The sequence below is a fragment of the Onychostruthus taczanowskii genome, unplaced genomic scaffold (genome assembly GCF_017590055.1).
Source record: "Onychostruthus taczanowskii isolate IOZ18803 unplaced genomic scaffold, ASM1759005v1 scaffold52, whole genome shotgun sequence".
Lineage (NCBI taxonomy): Eukaryota > Metazoa > Chordata > Aves > Passeriformes > Passeridae > Onychostruthus > Onychostruthus taczanowskii.
The window spans coordinates 2118629-2134970 of record NW_024502791.1 but is presented as its reverse complement, the minus strand read 5'-3'; the positions used below and the strand labels follow the sequence as shown (position 1 = coordinate 2134970).

The following is a 16342-nucleotide window of genomic DNA, read 5'->3' as shown; positions in this document are numbered from 1 at the left end:
TTAAAAAAAACAAAAGGCCTACATTTCAAGTCACACCATATAAAATGAGGAAGAACTTCAATACAGTGGAGGAAAGTGAAGTTTCTTCATAGCAATATATACTGAAGCTGTTATGCTGACTGCCAAAGAAAACAAGAATAAGTGGTACTATTTATTTTTATTTTTATTTTATTTTTATTTTTATTTATTATTACTGCTACTACTATTGCTACTACTGCTACTGCTCCTACTACCACTACTACTACTACTACTACTACTACTACTACTACTGCTATTGCTACTACAACTGCTATTGCTACACTATGACAATTAGTCCACCTATTCTAATTAATTCATCAATTTTTAAAATGTATTTGGTATACTGCCAAGCTGAAAATACAATGGAATGGATTATGGGAACATGAGCAAAATAACTCAGAAGAATCAAGTGCTGGTGGATGACTACCTCAGCTCCCTGATAGTCCTATTAAATCCTGTCCCACTGTGTAAACACTTCCTGACTGACTGGGTGCAGAAATGTGGGACAATGACAGCTCCTATAGTGCTTGTGATTTCATGGTATAGCAGACAGTTTCAGAAAACCAAGGGGCCCTAGGAGTCTGACAGACAGTACATGGCCTGCGAGTCAGGAGGAGGGCACAGCAAGCCACAGCCCTGCATTTGTGGGCCTACCAGCTGCTCCCAAGGAAGGAAACAGGACTTTTTCTCAGAGATGGGAGAAGGGAGCATCCTGAACAAGGAGGAAGTCAGTCCCTCAGATTAAATTGCCTGTAGCAGGCAAAGGGAGACTCTTGAGAAAAATCAACCTGTAACTATCTCACATGCTCCTCCTTCTTTCCACTATGTTGGGAAATGCTGCCTGAAAAAGCAAGGCATGAAACAGTTGCATGAGCTGGGCTGTTATAGATGAAAACACCTTGTCTTTATATACCTGTTCTAGCACTTTTTCTAGGGAAATGGTATCTGTCCAAACATATCTTGCTAGACGGAGGTCCAAGAGGGAGCCCTGAAAGCCAGCCCTTCTGCCCGCAACCACTCTCAGCCCTGCCAGCATGTTCCCAAGTGCTAGACCTTCCTGCAGCTCAACAACACTTTTGGGATGTGTAGCTGTCCTCCTGGCGAGATGAATTAGTGGGCACTTCAAACCCTGAAAAAAGTTACCACCATCTTCAATATCCTGCAAAATGACAGGCAATAATGACAACATTTCAAATGACAATATTTATAGTTTACAAGTCTGTACAGAGATTATAGCAAAATAGCTAGCCTCACAAAATCAGAGAAAATTAACAAAGCAGTTGACTGTTGACAGGATTTGCGATTGCTTGTCCTACACTATTAAACATGGTTCACATTAGTACTTATTTCAAGTTTTTACCTGCTTGGTGGAGAGGACAAGGACCTCTGTAGATTTACACCCGAATTCATATCATGGTAATATGGCTGGCTCGGAAGCTCTCCAATTGGGAAGTTTACTCCACTTCCTTGGGTTATTGGTGCTGAAAAACACATCACCATAAGAAGTCAGAAATAGTCTTCTATCTTTCTAGTTATCTTTTCTTTTATAACACTTGGAAAAATATCAGGATGTTACTACATGTACCTAATTTTCTGCCTCTTGTGGAAACGAAGTACAGACAATCAGTTGCACCAATGATTACATATCTAATAAGGGAATGTCTTCTGTAGTACTTAGCAGTTAGGCAGACAGAATACATTTCTTTTATAAGAGATAACCATCAATTGGAATCACCAATATGGAAAAGATAATACAAACCTCAAGCACTATAGTGAATGAGGCCAGGTTTATAAGGACAGCTAGTATTATTTATTAAAGAAATTAAAAAATGGAAAGAAACTCAAATACACACTAATTCCTTTTCCCTAATGCTAACTCTGCTGTATTATAAATAGCCTGCTGTGTTGACAGCCTGTTTTTCTGCCTTCTTTTTCTTTCACCCCTTGCCACAGGTTCTGCTTTGCATATGTACACCTACACGCAAATACATACAGTCAGTGTTACCTTCACCTCCTGATAGGGTCAGTGTACCATACAGACTCTGGTAATTCAAGAATAAATTATGTATTACATATTGTGGTGTATTTACCTTTATTCATTGTCTGTGCATTGTGCATTTTAACTACCTTTGGCACTTAAAAGAATAATTGCACATTGTGTAATGTATTTGAAGGTTTGCATTTTTCCTGACAGTTTAAGTACAACTCTGTTGAGGCTTGAGGTTAAACAAATGCATGGCAAGAAATCCCGCAGAAACCACATCTTTTCATGTTTATTATTAGAAGTATATAATGCATAACAGCTCCATAATGCACAGTTTCATAGCATAATTACAATATTGGGGTTTTTTTAACCTGAGTGGCCTTATATTTTAAAATGTACTTAACCACCTGAGAACAAAAAGAAAGCTACAATTCACACATCCTCAGCCTTCTATAACAGCAAAACCATATCTTCAGCAGGAACAAAAAAGGATATGTCTTAGCACTGCAGGATTGCAATGCTCACTATTTTGCTGAAGGCTTTAACAAAATTTTAGTTGTTGAATATTCATTTCTGACCACAGAAAATTAAATAACCCATGCATCTAAAGCCTCAGAAAGTTAATTAAATTCCTCAAGCACCCTAACCCTGCATGAGTTAACACTTGTGCAAAATATGGAGAGACATTTTGGAAATTTTGGAAGCCTCTGACTTTGTGCTCACCTCTCCAGAAAAGTGATTTTTCTGGACCATTCAGTCCTTACAATGTTGTATCATCACTGTGGACACTTCTAACCGTAACTTTTAACTATTCTTCTTTACTTCCTAATGAAGTCTTGAGAAAAATACTTTAACAGTGTTGATAGTAAAGGGAGAAAAGAAAGGGTCAGGAAGCAATGCAAAACAAAAATGTGGACATGTTTTATGCTATACTATTATAACAACTGCTAGATGTCAACAAAAGAGATCTTATATTTTTATTTTTTCATTCTGCAGTCAAAGCTTCACCTGTACTTTTATATTTAATATTTATGAAGTTTTTTTCATGTTCACGTGTGTAATATCTCTGATGGTAAAACAAGAATTAGAAATTCTGTTACAGCCAATGTTAAGACTAAAAGAAGCACAAATATTTCATAGATTGTTGATCATCCTTTATATCCACACTGTGATTTTTATTTTAAGAGCTACAAATTAAAAAAAAAAAACAACCTAAAATTATAATCAGACCTTTTAGCAATACCCAAGGATGTGTAGGACATCCTTAAAAATTGTTAAGTCTAACAATAGAAGGTTTTGCTACATATGGTAATTTTATTGAAACATCAGACTGCTAGGTGTGCAGAGGGAGATATAACAAAATTGATTCCATCTTTAAATATCAAAGAGATAGAAGACCTATTTGTTTCATTACAAACATGTGCAAGATGGACTGTAATACTGTGGTAAAATATAACAAAACTGTGCATGGTTATAGAAATTTCCTATGCATCTTACGTCTTGTGGAGAAAGAAGTTCAAGAAAGAAACCTTCACTTGATTATAGCAGGCTTTGGAAACAATTAAACACAAAAGTTAACTTACTCCTTGACACCCTCACAAGTTCTGACACATTGAATACTCCGGACTTCACAAAACTGTCCTCAAGGTACACTGAAAAAGACCACAGAAACATAGTCAGTATGGTGAGAAGATTAACAAATAACTATAGATTAATTTATACACCAGCTAACAATGGTATTAACAGAGTCCCAGAAAAATAATACACAGATCAAAGTGCACCCAAAGCTGATTACAGGATCTAATGTGAGCTGAAACTGAGGCAAAAGTGCAAAAAAGTTTTAAAGACCTATGATAGAACAATTTTTAAAAAGAATATGAAAACTAACAAACAATATACTTAGTCCCTAGCTATCTGTCAAAAAAGTGAAAACTAGTTTCTTTTACTTGTATCTGGAAATTTAAGTCAGTACTGAACTACAACCAGTATCAGCTGGATAAGCAATTTCCCCTTAGAGCAGTCCTGTCCTTGCATATGTTTCTGCTAAAGAGATTTTTACTTAACACTCACCTTGCTGATTGTGACTTTACACTACAGCCTGCATTACCAAATCATTATCTCTGAGGCAGATGAGGGGTTTGCTATTATTTCCAGGAAAACCAGGAACTGAACAAAGCAGCTGAGCTATTCAGTGGGGTGTGTTTTATCTGCACACTGAATTGTATATCTAGAAACCTATGTTTAAGAAAACACATACTATTGCTTTGGCCTGCATTTACTTATTCTAAGTGTATTTGATATACTTTCTCTGCTATGAAATTCAGGCATAAGTAGAAGTATTGCTGTGAAACAGCAGCTGATAACACTTATCTCAGTAGTATAACTAGTAACCTTACGCAAAGAGAGCTAAGAAACCCATGTTTCCGTGGAAGCCTCACATCAATAATCACTGCAAAAGCTGTATGAGTGAATTTGAGATTACACAGCATCATGGCTTTTTACAGGTAGTAATAACAACCATTTACAGACAAAAGTATTTAGATCTATACTTGGTGGACATTGCTGCTTCAACAGTGTTACTTTTTAATTTCTTTTTGGGTGAGGCAGTGCACTAAGAATTTCTTACTGTGGTTATTCTAGTCTCTTTTCTGAATAAACACAGGGGTTTTTTTTTTCCTTTCGGAAATAAACTGTCAATTTTCTCCTCCCAATGTCTGAAGGAGTAAAAGTATTCTAGATAACTAACAAAACAAATAAACAAAAAGTACTGGGATATCTACTGATTTAGAAAACAATGGTTTGGTACTATTCTCTTTGGATTTCTTTTGGAAATTGCTGCTTTATCTTCAAGTGATTTAGCAAAAACATGGCCACTATAATCAGAAAAGTAACTGTAAAAGCAGTACACTTTATCTGAGAGGTCTGTCCTTAGTACATCTGAAGAAACCTCTACTCACTTTCCAGGGTCAAAAAGAAGGCAGAGGCAAAAAGAGTAGTTTTCCCTGCTTATTAGTCTCACAAAGCTGCCTCATCCAGCATCCTGGTATTATTTACCAGTGCAGGTATAAACAGTGCAACAGAGAGCATTAGCTGAAAGGAGTCCATCTCACCAAGCACATTTCCCAACATCTCTGTTGCGCTCTCAGACCTGTAGGAGAATGTCAGTCTTCCCGAGCTGAGAACCATCCCATGACCAAGCACCACAGGTGTACAGAGCACTATAGGCCTGTGGGATCATCCTGAACAGTGTTCTGCCAATGCAGTCATCTTTTCATCTCCCAGCCAATGTCACTTCATACACTATTCCTGCATGTCTTTATTCCCTCTAGTAGCTCTTCAGGTCTCCCTCCCTTTTTAATTCACTTCCTTTCATATTTCTCTGTCTCTCACTTCAAACAGATTTTCTCCATATCCATTACTTTTTCCTCTCTTACCATTCTTCACCTGGATATTGCCGGCCCATCTGCAGTGTGTAAGAAATTAAAGATTTCCCCTTAATTTTATGCATTCTCTTGCACTGTTTCTCCATGGGTTTTTTGTGTGGATGAAAACATGACATTGCTTCTGAAATATTTACTTCTTTATTTGACAGAACTTGGTATATCCATATTAAAAAAAAAAAAAAGCAAAGAGTAAATTTTTGCTTTTCCTTTCCTCCTCAGTTATTGTTTTTTAATCTATGATCAGGCAAGCTGGATGAATGCTAGTAATTCCTCAAGCAGTGGCAATCTTTCCCTTCTCTGCTTATTTCCTCCAGCAGGAACAATCTAAATTACTACATGGAAGGGATATTTCCAAAGAGAAAACGGTTTCTTGATTTTAGTTGGCTCATAAGTGAAGTGTGGCATAAAGGCAGTGTACAGCCATGCAGCCAGCTCTGAAGCTGGTAATGAGACATGACTGAACTTCTCTGCTGTTTATCCAAGCACAACTACTTTGAAGCACAACACCTCTCATTCAAGCCACACTAACTTGAGAGGAGCTTTAGCCAAGTGTAAATTAATCAAGCTACCATTATAGTAAGAACAAGACCCAAGGCTCATATTAAAAGAAGAAAAAGCCTATGTTTGATTTTATATGTAAGAACAGAGATGTGTACATGTGTTCATGCATACATACCCAGATATATATGTTTAATCTTCAGTCTACTCTCATGGATTCTTAGTTTTTCTCACTGGCAATATTGAGAATACACAGATAATATAAAGAACAATATAGTGTTTCTCTCCTTGTGATAATGAAAGAGGAGTAGGAAAAGTATTTTGCCATCAAGTGGTACCACGATCTCTCACCCCCTCACAAAAGGATGTACTGTTGACTGATGTGACATGTCTTTCACCCAGTTTCCATCCTGCCTTGGAATGGCCAAAAATAATGACACTCACAGATACAGGCAAATGCTTTGGCTGGCATAAGGAAAGAAAGGGAAACTGAAGCTATTTTCAATCTCAGTCAACATGAAAAACAACTTGAATTTTTTGTCTATGTATTGTGACAAATTATTATCAAAGAATGAATGCAAAAATAAACAATCAGTGTCATAGCACTGGGCAACTTTATCCTGAGCTTTGTGTTCCAACAGGAAAGGTGGACTCCAATGCTCACTCTGGGTGCATGTTAAGGGCCAATACTGGTGAGCTTCAAAAGCTTCACCTAATTATGAAGATAATCTGTGGTGGGTGTGCTACACAACTACTACTTGGCTCCAAGCTGTACAAGAGGAAAATATTCTATGCCATTAAATTGCTGTAATTTGTTGTGGAAACACATTCTATGTAAGACAGAGGCTAAACAGCAAAACTGTATGCAGAAGGTAAACAGTACAGGACATTTTCTGTTTATGTTAGGAGACACTGCCTTTTACCTAATGAAGCTGATCACACCACTGAGTAAGAGTTGACATTTATGTTTACATTATTGCACTTCATGCAAGACAAAAATATGTACTTTATATTAATATACTTCATACAGTATGGGCCTTACTGGTTTTTTTGATTGCCCCTTCCTAATGCACTATTTACATTAATATGTTAAAGAGCCTTAAATTAGCACTCTTGGTGCTGTTCAGTACAGACATTAATGCACTTGATGTGTCTATTGTATTCCTCACAGACAATTTATTGTATCTTTTGATGGTCATTGTAACACTTTGCTGTCTTTATAATTCAAATCTGGAAAAGCATTGAGTATTGTTATTTAATAAAACTCATCCTGCCTGAGAAATGGCACTCTGAAATGCATATTACTAATTGCCATTATTCTTAAAAATCTGATTTCTACAAAAGGAGAATATCTGACAAAACTGCTGTATTGAGATCTTGTATAAAGAGTCAGTAACTTCCAAAATCTATATATAAGAGTGGATTTTTTTACATACTCTCCTAGTTTTCGTACATGCAGACTATAAAATCTTTCTCTCCTTATCTTTTTTAAAGAAAACTCACTCATGAAAAATACACTTTCCATACAATTCAACAATAGCTATGCCAGTGGCATCAATAATGAAAGAACAGGTTAAGCCAAGCAGCAGTTCTGATCATGTTCCCATATAGAGTCAGTAAAGGGAGAAACCTTCAGCAATGCCTCCAACTGCTGTAGAAGTTGCTGCCCTAGTCCTTGCGCCTCTCTCACTCTATTTCTGCACTATGCCTTGTACTGTGCCTTGAAAAGATGGTTACACGTGCAGCTTTCAACTGTTCTAACCATGCAAAAAGTGAAAGGGTCGGGAAGGGGGAGGAAATAAAGTCGTTTCAACTGACTGAAAAATTTCAGTTTGCTGAAACAATTACTCCAACAAGCTTGTTCTCACATAACTTGAAAGCTTACTTACATTTAGCTTTGAAAATTTTTAACCAGTCTTTTTATGTCTTCTGATTTAATTGTGCTTTTATGAATAGAATGCCTGTTTATGTTCTGCGGCATATTGCCTACCACCTAACCATAAAACTGTTTCCTGGTATGATTATAAACATAGTTTTCTCATTGACACTGCCTTGGTTTTGAGCAACTTATAAAAGAAGGGTGAGGACCCAACCAGTGCTGGAAACAATTTGTATTAATATACTTTTATTTCAGATCTTTAAAAAGAGGAATTATAGAATAGCAAATAGACTTATTAGCAATAAGAAAAGTACACACAACATTAGGAGCTACCATAAGAAGAAAGGCTGAAAACTGGTTTATAGCAGACAGATATACAAAAACTTTAAGTTATGCAGGGTAGTGTTGTGGATGCTACTAGCTACAGCTTTGTACAGTTACTATTCACAGTCAGAAGTGGTAGGGAAAAATTAGTCTCACATTGTTCATAAGTCAAAATACAGTCAGCAGACACACAGTTTGTTTTCATGTTACTGCATGCATTTTGAAATCAGTATCTGAAAAATAGTACCAGAAACAGACTGCTACCAAAACAAGAGTATTTTAAAGACTGATATGGGTGCATAATATTTGCCAAGCAGTGACAAAGAAGATTTCAGTGATGATATCATTGAAACAGTTGAACTAAGGTCTACCTAGACAATAAGGCTATTATTGTTATCCCACAACATCCTGCAGTCATGTAGCATACCCACAGCTTGGTTTGGGCTCTTTTTTCCTAAAAGCTGCAATAATGTTGTAACTGGGACAGGAAACAAACTTGCAAAAAGACCCCGACTCCACTGAGCTTTTAATATGATTAGGAACTAAAAAGCCAAATGTGCCATTTTCAGAAACAAATGAGATTTTTGACATTCTCAAAATTATAGCCAGAACAATAGTCATCTGTGTTGCGTTAATTTGAAGAAGTAAAAACCAGGTTTAATGGATTCTGAAATCCATGGCTAGAGTTCAAGAAGTGTGTTGTCCTGAAACCTAGCAAGAAACAGAAAGGGTAAGTAACACATATGCATATTGCTTTCTGTTCCAGAGAGTCTCAGGATATACCAAAACTACAGCCAAGATTTAAGAAAAAAGTTGGGGGAACGCTTTCTAAGAGCTATAGGACCAGTAGGTACCAAAAGGAAATTTTCTGATGCCAAAGCAGGTTTCTGGAATTCTAGCTGATAACGTAAGAGTTTCTAGTAAATTCTTTCTCTGTGCATGCTTTGAAGAAAAACCATCATGTCCACCATTGAACACAACAGCATCTGAATCAGTGTAAGTATTGATCACATCATCATCTATTCACACAGGAGTTTCATAAAGATGGACAGCCAATGTAAACAAGTATGTAAAAGTAATCCTAAAACAGCAGACAGTAGTACTTACCCACACCAAATTCAAACCATCCTGAAAGGGCAAAAACTCTTTCTTTTGGAAAGCAGGGCTGTACAGCCTATGCAGGTCTATGAGTGCCAAGATAGTACAGCCGGGCACTGACCCCAGAATGCCCCATCCAACCCCTTCCAGCTCACTGCTGGGAAGCTGATAAAGAAAAATATCATCTCTCAACCTCTGACAGCTCATAGAGCATTTGGAAAAGGAAGAACTTCACAGAAAATCAAGATCTGACCAAACCCTACCCTGTTTTATTTGAAGATCACTATCTGAGATGTCACAGATACAAGCATATGAGAAACAGCAAGCATTTCAGGATGTCTACTTCGATGCTGAAAAAGAGGTGAATATTTGTTTATTTAAATACAATTCCATTTGAATTCCCTATACTGCTATTACGACGTCATTGCTTCCACAACAAAAGCTGCTTACAATGATGAGGCCAGGGAATATCTCTTCTATTCCGATTAATTATGGGGCTAATTCTCCACCCACAATAGGACAGCTTGCAATAGAGTAAAATAATGAAAGCATCTGTAGTCTGAGACATTCAAAACTCAAAGACATTTGTTTATTGTATTTCCAAAAGGATGCAAAGGTTGAGACCACGTTGCTCTTCAGAGGAACACATTTTAAAACTTAAAACTGAAATACTGCTATCCAAAACAGAAATATATAGGCAAATTTATTACACACTTCTAAGGGCTTGATCCAAAAACAATGTTCACCTAGTGGTTGCTAGGCCATATGAAAGGAATACAAGGAAAGCCTTTGGGGCTTTACAGCTGCAAGAGAGATTTGCATATTGAGAGATAGGTGAGGCTGATTGTAAGCTTTTTGGCAAAACGTTCTTTAATTAAAAACCAAATAAAACAAAACAAAACAAACTCCAGAGTTGGTGATTTCACTCAGGTCTTCTTTGGAAGTGGTTCCTAAAATAAAATTTCTAGGGAAAATAGAAGAGGAAAAACAATTCCAGAACAGTGAGGCTGGGGCTTCAACTACCTATGCATCATTCGGATTAAGGATTTTATCTCTAGGCAAATTCCCTGACAACATATCCTGGGTTATTGTGAAGAAAAGGAGGAAACCAATGGGGTGTACTTAAAGGCAAAGAGGCAGAGACAATTTGTCCATCTCTTCATCTAGAAGTGTTACCCCATATAAATAATTTAATATTTATTAGCACAAAAGGTCAAACCTGAGTTATCTGCACACTGACTGATCTTACAGAATCACAAAAATTCAAATGAAAATATTTTTTAAACCAGCTAAAATGGAATATATTCTATCAAGAAAAAATGTCCAAACAAGCAAAAAACCTAGTGTTTGCCACTTGCTAGGAAACATAGCTCTCGTAACCTGTGAACTCATCTGCTTAGATAAAATCTAGAAGGCATCCATTAAAAATTGATTTCAAATTAGCTTCACAGCTAAATGAGTCTCCTCACTGTCCTATCCAGACAGTGTCTAACTCTATCAATATTGCTATTTCTTACCCCTATTTCATCTGCTTAAAAAGGCTGCCTTCAAATATTTGAGCATCACAGCAACTGGACATAGTCATGTTAATGCTGATGTATAAATTGAATCTGCCAAGCAGCAACCTCAAACCAATGGCAAATACAAGAAATATTATTATTAATATCATCAAGTCATTGTGACCAGCAGGCAGAAGGGGAAAGACTAATAAAGCAAAGCAAAATCCAGAAAATCTCACCTAGAAGAACTGTATCTTTGAAGACCATATTGTCATGGTTGGGGTCAATATTATTAGCTTAATTACAGTTCTAGATATTTTTCTCTTTTCACTCACCCTCATAATTTTCTTATGCTTAAGAGATTAATTTACTGAAAGACGACATCTTCTGTTTTCAGTACATATCCTGCCACACCACTGCACATATTTCCAGATCCACTTGTGAAGACTTATATTTTAGATTTTCTTAAACTGCATAAAAGACTTATGGAACTTGCAGGGAGCAAATAATAATGCAGCATTAGACTGAAACTGCCACACTAGGTTAGCTGTAACAGACTGCTTCAGCTGTAGGTCAGAACATTCTGAGCACAAAGAAGGCAGGCCTAAAGTACTTTGGTTGCATTTGGGTGGTGGCTTGCTTTTTGGTGTTTGTTTTTTGTGTGCAAAAAGATGGGCATTTTCCAGCTTCTAATCAGGTGTGCCTCTATCTGTTCAGACAGCCCCACTGGAGCCTTTGTCATGTCCATTTTCTCTTTTAAATAATGTAAACTTTTAATAGTTAGGACTGTGCACAAACTTGTAGATACCAGGAACTTGAAGGCTGATGCAGACAATAGTAGTGTTCAGATTTTTCTCCTCTCTCAGTTCAATTCTGCTCATCTATCTGTCTGGAACTTATTTAATAGTACCTGCAGAGAAGCAAAATTTACAACCCAGCTTTCTGAAAAACAAGATCCAACCTTTATAAAAGTATGCTAGTGCAAATATATATTTAAAAATATATTTTATTTTAAAAAATAATTCAAAGTTATTGAAAAATAAAACTTAGAGGAGGATACCCCTGGATGTAGCTACAACAGCTACATACCACTATCACCACAAGCTATACCACAGGTCTTATCACTGCATTGGGCTATCAAAATATTAAATGTATTTTTAGGAATATATTGTAAAGAATTCCAGCAAATGCTCTTCATGTTCTTTTGTTTGGCAAGTGACACTACCCTCTCCCCAACTTGTTGTTAAGACAGTAAATTACCAAACACCTTAAAGAATGCAACAGTCTCGTCAAACCTAGGAAAAAAGAAACACTCTTAACACCAACAGCTTTGCCAACTACCACTCAGTTTCCAGTAACCTTTTCTTTGGCAGTATCTTTGTGAAAGTGGTGGCATCCAAAAGCTAACAGCACACATCCCTTGCCAGCATCCTGGCTCCTTGACATACAGACACTAGAACAAAACGTGATAGAAGAACAACCCTTCTGGCACTACCAATCCACATACTCCTGGCCTGGGACTGAAAACAAACCTCAGAGTGGATATCCCCCAGGGTTCTGACAGGAGTGACTGTCTGGCTCTAATAACAACAATCATGTGAAGTTTAGTAAGAAAGAACAGGACAGTAGTGCTTTTCCCAGAGAAGCTGAATGGCATGCAATTCCTTCTCATTCTCCTGCACAGTCCCAGAAGTCCTGTATTCTACCCCACAAACAGCAGCACTTTCACCATGCCAGTTTAACTCCAAAACAGTATTACACATGGAAGCTGAACAAAGCTAGAAGGTCATCCTCCAACAGATGACAGATTCAATTATCCTTCTGTCCCTGCTTAAGTGAAGGGGGTTTCAAGGGAACCAAAGCACATTTTCTATTTTCTGTCCCCATTTGGCAGCAGACAAAGGGATAATACTGGCTGCAGTGACTCCAAATCATGAGAGTGTTATGCTTATATTTTAAGCAGAAAGTTTCATGATGTTTCAGATTTATTTGCTTTCTATGTCCTTCCAGCTTCTGAGACGGTAGAGTTTGTCAAATGTTACATCTTCACCCACAGGTCTGCCCACAAGAAAGCTTATACAGCCTGTCTGCTGCCTCCCCAGGGCTCTGTTACTGGCAACAAGATTACTCCTTACTGGAGTACAAGATTACTCCTTACTGGAGTACAAGACTACTCCTTACTGGCTGAGGGCTGAGAGGCTGGACTCACTATAGGGTGTGATCCTCGCTAGGAAAATACATACTGCTACTTTGCTACTCCAAATGCTAAATGGCACTTCCAAAACAGAATTTCAAAACATGTTGAAGGAGAGTTGACCCTGCCTTCAGCTTCCCAAATCCAGAAGCTACAAAAAAAACCCTCAAAATTACAAGGGGTAAGTGTCCCAGATTGCAAGGCAAGATGTATTTTATTTGCCATCTGTATGGCAGTTGTGTCCTGTTAAGTGGGCAGTTTTCCTTACCTCTTCCACAACCACTCCTCCCTTTGGGGAGACATCTGCTGATAACAGGCTATTGATTGTCACTGCAGGACTGATAAGTACCACAGCATCCTATTGGGAGATGCTCCACCCAGAGGGAGGAGCCAAGCATTCTATCCAGATATAATCTGGAGATTCTGGAATACCACCACAGCTCCTCCACTGGATTTCCCAGAGGAACAGCAACTACCTCATCTTCCACTGGATCATCAGAGGAAGATTACACCCTTTTCTACAGGATCCCTACTCCAACAGAATCACACCTGGCACTCCAGGAGGACTGCAGCCCCATTTCCAATTGGACTGCTACCAATACCTTGACCAACACTGTGTCAGGTTGTGTTCTGACTCTGTCAGTGTTGTTTTAGTTTACTGCATCATTTATTTTATCCTTTTACTTTCTTCCCTATTAAAGAACTGTTATTTCCTGCTCCCTTTTTTTTTTTTTTTTTTTTTACCTGAGAGCCCCTTGATTTAAAATATGTAGCAATTTGGAGGGGAGTGGTTTACAATCTTCATTTCAGGGGAGGTTCTTGCCTTCCTTAGCAGGCACCTGTCTTTCCAAACCAAGACAGTAAGGTAATGCATATGGCTTTTCTTGCACCTACAGGGATGTTCTAAAAGCAAATAAATTTTCTATGGTTAAATGGTCTAAGTTTCAAAAAGAGTAATTATCCATAGAGAAGCTTTTCATATTTATTTTATGAGTAAATTTGCTCCTTTTGGTTTTTAAACCACTATTCTACATAATGTAGGCATGTTTCTAATAGAAAAATAAAATTTCACTCTCAAAATCCCCCACTTTGGAAAGAAACAGCATCAAAGCGTCCAATTTAAACTGATAATAAATCTGCATGATGCCTTAAAGAAAAAAAAATATCACTTGCATTAGAGCTTTGAATTATGTTATTTGACTTGTTCTGCCCTCTTACCTCTAAAACACATCTGCTATCTCCAAGTATACGTATCTGGGGCTTATATTACTAGAATATGACTTTTTGTATAACAATCTTTGATGCTTCTCCCACTTTTGGATATTCACATGCAATACACATGACATATTTCACAAATAGAGAATACTTTGATGATATGCATACTACAAAACTGTACAACCACAAAGCAGACTGTTTATCCTAATGTTGTAACAGATCCAGAAAATATCCATGTATATGTTAACAGCCCGGCAACACAAAATCCTGGTCAGAATATGGTTCATTTCTGATTTGGAAGATCAAACTGAGTTAGTTGCAGCTTTTTTCAGATACACACACCTTCTGAGAAGATACAATGTGATGATGGTGGGTAGAGTAATTTCTTGATCATTAAGAAGTGATAGTGTGTCTGTCACAATTGTTTGTCTTAGTCTGATAAAATTCATAACATGGCAAAGGTTTACAATATTTACTAGCACAGCCCAATTGATTAGAAGGATAGCCTCATGAAAATTCAAGGAACCTTTTGTCTAAACAGACTGGAATGGCAAAGCTGGGGTTTGATTTTCTCTTGTGTTTTTATTTTAAAAGAATCATTTAAAGGACCATTTACACTAACATGTCTCTCAAAGGAATATCAAGTGTCAATAGCCATGATGCATTAACACGTTCAAAGACTGCTCTGAGCTGATGCCAAAAACATAATTCTAAATTAACACATTTTATTTTATAAAGCACATATGAAAAGCAAAAAAGCTGGTAGCTCAGTCATAGAGTTTAAACATAGGTCAATTTTCTTTTGCCTGAGATGAAAGAAAACTGGTAGCACTGGAAGACTTTTATAAAGATAAAGTTATTTGTGGTCTTGTTTCCCTACTCCCACTTCCTTACCCATCTGCACTTAGAAAATTCTAAAAACCATGAAATGAAAGAAAAACTCCTTAGATAAAATTAATGTTGATGAAACAGCAATTAAGGCACTGCCAGTTTAGTGGAACTAAAGTATCACAATTCATCCTGATTATACTTACCAGTGCAAGACAGGTTGCTGACCAATTAAACACTCTTTAGATTTTATCAGTAGTATCATTGTTCTCAAACAATGTTAGATGCACATGTTCTGGAACTTATATTTACCTGGTGGATTCTTGGCAGGATCATTGTGGCTTGGACTTCCTGGTTGTCCAGAATCTATAAAGAAATGAAAGAAATATTTTAATAATTTGGTTTGCAAGTATCTCACAATCTTTTAATACCCTCTATTAACTATTAAACTAATGCTTTACTTTATTCTTTAAAGGTCATTTCCCTGACTTTCTATGTGAAGCATTATTGAACAAACACTCTACCTGTAACCTGTTTTATGCAGATGTAGAAACATCGTGAAAGACACAATGATTCTAATAAGAGGAACTTGTAGATCACTGAACAAGGACAAGAGAGTCATTCAGTTAAATACTAAAGTTGTAAACACATTTACAAGGGTACCTTTTCATTCCCTTTCCCTCCATCCCCCAAATATAATATTGCATCATGAGCAAAGCAGAGGTAACTTCTTCTCAGGCAATGACCAGAAAGACACACTGGATCAGGCAACTAATGGTGCTTGCAGTGATGAGGCCTGTTGCTTTAGCTTTTCCTTAAAGCACAAAGGCCTACATTGCTTCCACAGACTCATGACTGCAATGAGGATGTGACAGTCTGTTTAAATACAATATGGTCTTTGTGTTCCTAGCCTGTGAGAACTGCTGTTGTGAAATTAAGATTATGTAATGTAAAAACTAACAAAACTCAAACATTGTAGCCTTCAAACTATGTTCTTTTGCACGTACCTGCACCATACATGCACCTATTGAATCAAGAGGAGAATGTAATTCCATGTTAATACACTAAATAATAAAATATATCCTTATTCATAAAAAACAGTTTCTTTTAAAAGCTTCTACTTTTCACTCTATTCCCACAATAATATAACAAAACCCTGCTCCACTGCAAGAAACTAACAAAGATATAAAAAACAAAAAATACAGAGAGAAAGAAAATAAATTGAGCACCACCATTTTTTTCTACATAGAGGCTGATTCTGGAGCTGTTTTAGAGACTGAATAAAAAATACTAATCTTTTTTAATGTAGTGGTGTTATTTAGAGCGTAAGACAATTTGAAGATTGCATCGTAGCACCATAGA

General features: G+C 37.0%; 1 protein-coding gene across 8 annotated transcripts in view; it reads right to left on the bottom strand.

Annotated features, from left to right (window-relative positions):
- NFIB (nuclear factor I B) overlaps nucleotides 1–16342 on the bottom strand; it is a 172767-nt gene that overhangs the window by 59710 nt on the left and 96715 nt on the right. For all 8 annotated transcript variants that reach the window (XM_041416568.1, XM_041416570.1, XM_041416571.1 and 5 more), the window contains exons 3-5: nucleotides 15293–15346; nucleotides 3586–3654; nucleotides 1379–1499 (exon numbers count right to left, since the gene is read on the bottom strand). In XM_041416568.1, coding sequence (XP_041272502.1) covers nucleotides 1379–1499; nucleotides 3586–3654; nucleotides 15293–15346 — 244 coding nt within the window. The remainder of the gene's footprint in view (nucleotides 1–1378; nucleotides 1500–3585; nucleotides 3655–15292; nucleotides 15347–16342) is intronic.